Raw genomic sequence first — 8484 nt, 5'->3', positions numbered from 1 at the left:
AAGAGCTTATCTAACCCATCTCTCAAACAATATCCTGTCTTAGTTATTATATAACTGTCTTAGTCAGGGTTTCTATTCCTGCACAAACATCATGACCAAGAAGCAAGTTGGGGAGGAAAGGGTTTATTCAGCTTACTTCCACATTGCTGTCCATCACCAGAAGAAGTCAGGACTGGAACTCAAGCAGGTCAGGAAGCAGGAGCTGATGCTGAGGCCATGGAGAGATGTTCCTTACTGGCTTGCTTCCCCTGACTTACTCAGCCTGCTCTCTTATAGAACTCAAGACTTCCAGCCCAGGGATGGCACCACCCACAAGGGGCCCTACCCCCTTGATTACCAACTGAGAAAATGCCCCACAGCTGGGTCTCATGGAGGCACTTCCCCAACTGAAGCTCCCTTCTCTGTGATAACTCAGCCTGTGTCAAGTTGACACACAAAACCAGCCAGTACAATAACCTTGCAGTCAATCTGAATGGCCAATATGCAAGTCCTTTTATCATCTCCCCTCTGCTCCCCCCTCTTGCTCCTCCACATCTCGGGATATAGACCAGTGGCTCTCATCCTGTGGGTCTTGACCCCCTTGGGAAATCACATATGAGATATTTACATTATGATTCATAACAGTAGCAAAATTACATTTATGAAGTATGACAAAAATAACTGTATAGTGGGGGTGGGGGGGGAGCCACCAAAACATGAAGAACTGTACGAAAGGGCTGCAACACTGGGAAGTATCGAACCACTGTCTTAGACTCAACATATCCCTAGGAAATAAAAAACGAGCTGGCTGAATCACGCTGGAATTTATTTACTGAATGAACTCCAAGAATGCCTCCTTCGAATGTGCACAGCAGCCTCAAGCTCACTGAGTAACACCCAACATGTGGAAAGTGTGCTCTGGGAGCTGGGCTGTCCATCCCTGGGCCTCGGCTTCTGGATCCTCACTCCCAAACGAGCACTCAAGCCCCATGAATAGCACAGGAAGCCTGAGGACCTAACCGGCCCTTACTGGAGGCACCTTCTGGGTATCTGACCCCTAGGAATTAAGGCCCCCCCTTGTCCTTTCCCTAACAGCAACAGACAAGGTGCAAATACAGGCAGAAACACCCAGAGCTTTTATTTGAATCTCGAATCCTGCCCCAGTGAAGCCAAAACTAAAGCATGTCTGACTTCCCAGCTGTGAACCCAGCATGAAGACAGCTGTGTCCCCAGCATGAAGACAGCTTATACTCTGGGTATAAGGTGGTGCTGTTGTAGCAATGTCCTTGGAGAGGAGCCAGCCTGCCAATCATCTCTAAGGTCCAGTGGTGCCACTGAGGGTGACCCTGGAGAAGGACACAGGTAGCAGTTTGTGTCTGGAGGCTGTGAGTCTCTTTCTCTGCTGGGATGAACATCTTCATGGTTCTGCCTCGCAGAGCCCAGCCCTCAAGCACACTAGGGAGCAGGACTGGGTGAGGTAAATACAGCCATGGGGAGGCCATAGAGGCAAATCCGAAGAGGTGCTCCTAGGGCAAGCAGGAGGACTGGACCAGCATCTCACCCCTCTGGGATGAAGGGCCGAATCAGTTCTGGGTTCAACAGTGACTCCTCAAGAGGCCGATCCACATTGAAGTCACGGACATGGGGGGGCCCTGGGTGAGCCTTGGGTGCAGGTCCCCCTGGGCGCTGAGGAACTGGCAGCTCAGATGGATGGGCAGGCAGGGGTGCTGTGAAGAAATACTGGTGCAGGAGGGCCTGGGGGTAGCAAATAAGGGGTGGCAGAAGAAATCCAATCACTCTCTGTCCCCGGAATCATTCAACTGACTCAGCAAACCTTGCCTATGTACCTACGTCTGGAGCACTGTCCCAACAGCTGGGAGCACTGTCCCAACAGCTGGGAGCACTGTCCCAACAGCTGGAAGCACTGTCCCAACAGCTGGGAGCACTGTCCCAACAGCTGGGAGCACTGTCCCAACAGCTGGGAGCACTGTCCCAACAGCTGGGAGCACTGTCCCAACAGCTGGGAGCACTTCAGTGACCTAAAGTCATGCCAACAGAGGAACGGGTGGGAGACATAAACCGGAGAAAGGGGCAAAATGCTCAGAATGTCCCCAGCAATAGAGAGAGCTTGTCGTGTAGCTTTTTCCTCCCAATTAAAACAATCCCTCTAGGCAGGAGGTTCCTTGAAAACTCACGCCGGCCGTGGTGCCACCACGCCTTTAATCCCAGCACTTGGGAGGCAGAGGCAGGCAGATTTCTGAGTTCGAGGCCAGTCTACAGACTGAGTTCCAGGACAGCCAGGGCTACACAGAGAAACCTTGTCTCAAAAAAAAAAAGAAAAAAAGAAAAAAAGAAAACTCACAAGTCCCAGGAAACACCTGAAACTAAAGCCCAACTCAGGTCAGATTTGTTATCAGTGACCTATCTGCAGTGAATAGACACTTGTTCATGTCTCCCAGGACCAACCATATAATAAAGCTGGGGGAAAGGCTAAAGAAGACTAGAGAGATGCTACAGGCTTTGAAGAGCTGGGATACAGGAGCACAAGCCCTAGGGCTTGAGAAGAGCAAACACAGGAGGGATAGGAACACAGCAAGAGCAGTCAGGGTGAGAAAGAGACAATACTCACAAGCACAGCTGCAGGAAAGAACCACTGACGAGGGGGAGGGGCTGGGCAGAAGGCAGGGGTCCCGACTCCTACTCTCCTGAAGCCCCCTGGAGAAGCCCCCATCAAAACCCCATCTCCACGGGTTCTAAGAGCCCCTGGTTTGGCAGGGTCCCATGGCTACGGAGCACAGAGCATCATGAACAACAACCTTCAACCCTACCTGGGAGGCTGCAATACGCTGTTGTGGAGGATAGAGGAGGAACTGGCCCAGCAGGTCCAAGGCCTGGGGAGAGGCATCAGGCAGCACCTCCTCCAGGGGCACCGGCGCCTGTTCCTTGAAGGAGATCTTGTTGTAGTCAGGCAGCTCTGTGACCTCCTGAGACCAGAGGAGAAAAAAGTGATGAGAGCAGCCCCGCCCACCACCCTTCATCAGGCTTTCCTGCCACACCTGATCCCGCTCTCCCACCTGATCAGTTACTCATATTCAGTTCTTCATTCACCCCAGAGTCCATCACCACCCACACATGTTCTCCTTCAGCTCCTCTCACTCTCTAAGACCTGCTCCTGAGATGCTACCCAAATAAAACCTCCTGCAGGGTCAAGACACTGGTCTTCATAGGTTAAGGGAGAGTGGGGCCCAAGACATTGGTCATCATAGGTTAAGGGAGAGTGGGGCCCAAGACACCTACATAGGGAGAAGTCACTTCCTAATGGCCCCTCCCCAGCAATGGTTGCTACTAACCGGCCAGACTCGAGGACTCGGGGTACCCAGGATTCGAAGCACACAGCATAGTTGTTCAATGTCGTTTTCTCCCGGGAACAGGGGGGACCCATTCAACAGTTCTCCCATAATGCAGCCCACAGCCCTGTGGATACAGAGCTAAGCGGCTGGAGATGTCGCATGTGGGTGGTCAAGCTCCCCACCTAAGCTTTAACACCTCACATCAGGGTCAAGGTCCAGAGGTTTCCAGGGCAGCCATGTATTATTTCTCCACAGACATCTAGAACAGAGTATCCCCCTATAGATCCAAGACCCTTAGAGCCTCATGTCTGGGACACCCAGCTCCTCCTCGACTGGAAGTAGGGCATAAATGCAAAGTAACCCAAATTTCAGACCTCTGGACACCACAAACTATTTCCCTTGTCCCCCAAAATGCTGAACCCTCATACCTAGGGACCCAAGCTTCACTCTAGCTCACAACTATCTCATCCTCAAGTCCGATGCCAAAACATACTACATGCCTTATGCCCCCATTTACAGAAGCCTCTCACCTGAGACCTCTCCTAACCTTCCCCACACTAACTCAAAAACATCAGGATGGAAAAACACGATCTCCCAAGCTGCTCAAACCACTCCAGCCAGAGAGAACATCCCCACAGCTCACATTACCCTCTTCTGCCCCAAGCATCTCACCATAGGTCTACACCCTGGTCATACTGCCGAGCACCGTACAGGAGCTCAGGAGCTCGGTACCACCTAGGGGAGGAAGGGGTTTGAGATCACAGCTGAACTGCTGGTCTGATAAGAAGTTCATCCCAGCCTCACAGCCCACGCCTGGACAAAAGGTGCAGAAGTATCTCTTCCCCGGTCAAAGGACTGACAGGGTTATAGCCCCACTACCTGGTGGCCACCTGATGTGTGTAGAGGCGACCACCATCTGGAGAGAAAACCCGGGCCAGGCCAAAGTCAGCTATCTTGAGCTGGCCTGAGGCACTGATGAGCAGGTTGGCAGGCTTCAGGTCCTGTGCATACAAAAAGAAGCATCAGTCCTGTATCTAGACAGGGCTTCAGGACAGGGGAATAGGCAGCCAGACCCCCATTTCCTTTAGAGCCATACTTTTGGCTGCATACCTCAAGACCCTCTGACTGCACCCTCTTCAAGGACTAGCTCACCCCAGCCCAACAAAACCCATATTGGTACTAACCCGATGCACGATGTTGTTGGCGTGGCAAAATGCAACACCTTTGAGCAGCATCTGCAGGTAGCTCTTGACCTGTGCGGGGGTCAATGGCCTCTGGGCATGGCGCACCACCTCTGCCAGGTCCGACTGCATAAACTCGAAAGCCAGCACAAAGCCCGCACCATGGGGGAACACAGCCTTCAGCTGTACCACCTGAGGGAGGCATCCCATAAGCCTCTAGAGTCTAGACTCACCTCCAGACCTCCTTGGCTCCCACCCCACTTCCAGCAGCACCAGGCCCTGACAGAAGACCAGGCAAGCAGAAACAGCCAGGGAGCTCAGGGCTCATAGTGTTCTGCTATCCAGAGATAAGATGGTCCCTACTCTCCCACTCATAAGGGAGAAGATCAGGTGACTTGGTGGGCAGCACCAAGTACCCCACTGCTCAACCCATCCTTCCCACATGCACATCACCTGGAGAAGCACACTCGAGTACCAACTGTCACCCATTTCCTCTAAGACCAGGAAATCCCAGCAACCTGGATACAGACCCAGAAATCGCATCTCCCAGGGTGTTGGACCAACGAAGGCACATTACACATGGTAGCTACCGATGTCTTAAGGCCCAGGCTGCACAGAGCAGTGAGCTAGGATGCAAGAACTCTGAGGAGCTTAAAAACAGAGAATAAATGGAAGGTATGGGACTAGAGGGCAGTGGGACTGTGAAGAGAGCAAAGGAAGTGTGTATACTTTATTTAGAAGGGGTTTGCTCAGGGGTAGGCCTGGGGAGGAGGTCTGAGCATGAAAAGCAGAAAGTACAAGGGCCAAAGGCTAGCAGAGATGGCTAGAGGGACAAGAAATAAGTGGTGGTGAGGAAAGAACTTGAACTTACTATGTAGAAGATGACCTAATCCTCTGCATCCCCCAGCCTCCACTCCCTAGATGCTGGGACTACAGGTGTAAACCACAAAGCCCAGCTGCACAGTAGTACATCCTCTACTGTCCTGTGCTCCTGCAACCTATATGAATGCTGGCCTAAGACGTGGTAGTTAGTGAAGAAGATACAAAGGCTGGGGACAAATCTACACCACGTTTTTTACATGCTTCTGTGTGTTTGGATGTATGTTCACATGTGTGTACATGTATGTGTGCATGAGCATGTAGAAACCCATGGCTGAAATCAGGGGTCTTCTCTTTAACTGCTCTCTACATTATATGTGTTGAGGCAATGTATTCGTATTGAATTCAGAGCTTTACCAACACACTGATCTGACTAGCCAGCTTGCTCCAGGGGTCTCCTGTCCACCTTATTAAGCACTGGACCACAGGTGGGGGATCACACCTACCTGGCATTCACCTGGATTAACACTGCCCACCAAGCCATTTCCCCATCCCCTGGTGTCGTTTTTTTAAATGAAAACTTGGGACTAGAGACACAGTTCAGTGGTTAAGAGTTCTTGTTGCTCCTGGAGAGGACCAGGTTTGGTTCCCAGCATTCACATAGTGGCTCACAACCATCCGTAACTCCAGTTCCAGGAAATCTGATAACCTCTTCTGGCCTCTGGCCTCAGTGGGCATGAGGCACACACATGCAAGCACGTAAAATGTTCATACACATAAGGTTAAATATAAATTAATTTAACCAGTTAAAATGGCAACTTCAAGACGACTGGCAATCATCAGCATCTTTATAGATCTTGAACCATCTGTCCCCCACACAAGTTGCCTGGAAAGCCGTTTTATTTTCAACATCCACAACCAAAAAAAAAAAAACAAACAAACAAAAAAACACCTTATTGAGGGCTTTTTCTGGTAGTAAAAAATCATTAAAATCAAAACACACACCTATATTCAGACAGTACACAATTATAAAGGAGTAAGAAATGAAAACGTATCTCATCTACAGTAAATTCTGAGACATACATTACTCTACAATACAGTAGCACACAGACATACGTCAGGTGTGTGGCCTTGTCACTTCCTACTGACTGCATTACACATAAGTTCTCAGGAATCAGACTGAGACCAATTCCTAAGTGTTGCTGGTGCTGTGCACAGGCCAAAATCTTTAGGAGGCCCCAGGGGCATTCTGCCAGTGTCACCCAGCTGAAAACCCAAGAGCTGATGATAAAAACCAAACATTCCCCTTCGCTTAACAAAGACCCTGAAAACAAAGAAAAGCAGGGTGAACTCAGGGTGACCACGCATAAACCCTTTAAGACACCCTTCAGAACAAAGTAAGGGCTCAACAGGTGCAAATTGCTGAGAAATCAGTACAGTTGGGGGCATAATTTAATGGGCCAGCACCTGCCTAGCATAAGGAAGGTGGGAGAGCCGGTACAAGAAGGAAAGAAGAAAAAACACACAGAGAGAAAGAGAGAAAGAGAGAGACAGAGAGACAGAGAGACAAGAGAGAGATTGAGAGAGAATAGTTAAAGGGGGAAAACGAATGAGGATATGAGTAATGGGTGTGTAAATGAGAGAGAATGGGAGGGTGAAGTACTCAGGAGGCAGGACCTGGGAGCATAAATAAGGGGTAAGCAGTCAGGAGCAGAGTGAGAATTAGAGGGGACTCCTTTAAAGTATATATGGGTGGGTAGAGAGGGATGGAAATGAATGAAAGTGGTCGAGAAGCTGCTGTCTCAGAACCTGCCGCCTGTCTGGTCCACCTGAGCCCACCTGAACCCAGCCCCACTCACATACTGACTGTCCTCGATCTCCTGCAGAGCCTTGATTTCCCTGAGGGCCTGGTTAGGAATACCATCCTCCAGCCGCCGCAGGGCCACCTTCTTGAGGGCAACGATCTCGCCAGTCTGTGCAGGATAGAGTGCAGACACTGCCAGAAGACGTTTGGCAAGGTAGGGGCAGGGAGAGAACACCCCAGGAGTGAGACACCCTCAGAGATCCGCCCCTCTGTCGGGAAGATCTGAACCGTCTGCTAGGGGACGCGCTCCTGCAGACCAGCCGCTGGAAGCGGGATTGCCCCAGATCGGACCCGGCCAAGTATCCTAGAGACCCCCCGAGGCCCGAGCGCTGGCAGATCTCTACATCGAAAGACCGCAGAGAAGGGAGCGCAGCGGGCACCCTCGGACTGCACACGCGGCGTGGTCTCACCTCTACGTGCTTGGCTTTGAAGACGATGCCGTGGGCGCCCTCCCCGATGCGACCTAGGATGCAATACTGGTCCATGTCGGCCTGGGGCGCTCAGATCCTACACTGCAGGGATCCAGCCTAGGACTGAGCCTGCAAGCGTTGCCTAGCAATAACGCGTCCAGCAACGGCTCCGTAAAGCACGTGACCGGAAAGACGAGTGGTGAGCTCATCAGGAATCTGCAGCACTTTTCCGGAGCCTTCAGCAGTCACTCTATCCGGTCATAGCCCCACGTGACAAGAAACGCTGGTGCGTGAGGCTGTCGAGGGGAAAGGCTACGCAAGTGAAGGGTGTGTTCACGCGCCCAGAGGCGGAGCTTCTGGTAGGGACTTGGGGCTGATGGAAGACTTCCAGAGGCAGGCAGGAATACCAAATGGCAGGCACCCACTCAGCTACTCGCTACAGGCACGCCTCTTTGTAACTGACACAAATCGTTGTTGGAGACAAGTCGTCTTAGGGTTTTACTGCTGTGAACAGTCACCATAACCAAAGTAACTCTTATAAGGACAGCATTTAATTGGGGCTGGCTTAAGGGTTCCCAGGTTCATCCATTATCATCAAGGCAGTAGCATCCAGACAGGTATGGTGCAGGAGGAGCTGAGAGTTCTTTATCTTCATCTGAAGGCTGCTAGAAGAAGACTCGCTTCCAGGCAGCTAGGGCAAGGATATTAAAGCCCACACCCACAGTGACACACCTACTCCAACAAGGCCACACTTCCTAACAGTGCCACTTCCTGGGCCAAGCGTATACAAACCATCACATGTAGAGAGAATCGCTTGGGCCTCTGGTCTCCACTGGGCATCATGAATCCAAGTACCATACCATTTTTTTTGGGCGGGGGGG

At 51.3% G+C, this 8484-nt stretch overlaps 1 protein-coding gene across 1 annotated transcript; it reads right to left on the bottom strand.

Annotated features, from left to right (window-relative positions):
- Positions 1-798: 798 nt before the first annotated feature.
- Positions 799-7793, bottom strand: Cdk20 (cyclin dependent kinase 20). The gene is made up of 9 exons (XM_031359169.1): positions 7604-7793; positions 7189-7302; positions 4514-4702; positions 4209-4330; positions 4002-4064; positions 3330-3453; positions 2808-2963; positions 1541-1734; positions 799-1325 (listed from the first exon to the last, which is right to left on the bottom strand). Exons 1-9 carry the CDS (start codon positions 7676-7678, stop codon positions 1295-1297), a joined length of 1068 nt encoding a protein of 355 aa, XP_031215029.1. The 5' UTR covers positions 7679-7793; the 3' UTR covers positions 799-1294.
- Positions 7794-8484: the final 691 nt, after the last annotated feature.

This window comes from Mastomys coucha, unplaced genomic scaffold (genome assembly GCF_008632895.1).
Source record: "Mastomys coucha isolate ucsf_1 unplaced genomic scaffold, UCSF_Mcou_1 pScaffold7, whole genome shotgun sequence".
NCBI classification, from domain to species: Eukaryota; Metazoa; Chordata; class Mammalia; order Rodentia; family Muridae; genus Mastomys; species Mastomys coucha.
This window is presented reverse-complemented; position numbering and strand designations above follow the sequence as displayed.

Excerpts from the sequence above, each read along its gene's own strand:
- Cdk20 (XM_031359169.1), bottom strand. The coding sequence starts at position 7,678 with ATGGACCAGTATTGCATCCTAGGTCGCATCGGGGAGGGCGCCCACGGC. Across the intron at positions 4,065-4,208 it reads ACACATCAGGTGGCCACCAG|GTGGTACCGAGCTCCTGAGC; the intron begins GTAGTGGGGCTA and ends TTCCTCCCCTAG. Across the intron at positions 2,964-3,329 it reads CGAGTCCTCGAGTCTGGCCG|GAGGTCACAGAGCTGCCTGA; the intron begins GTTAGTAGCAAC and ends CTCTGGTCTCAG.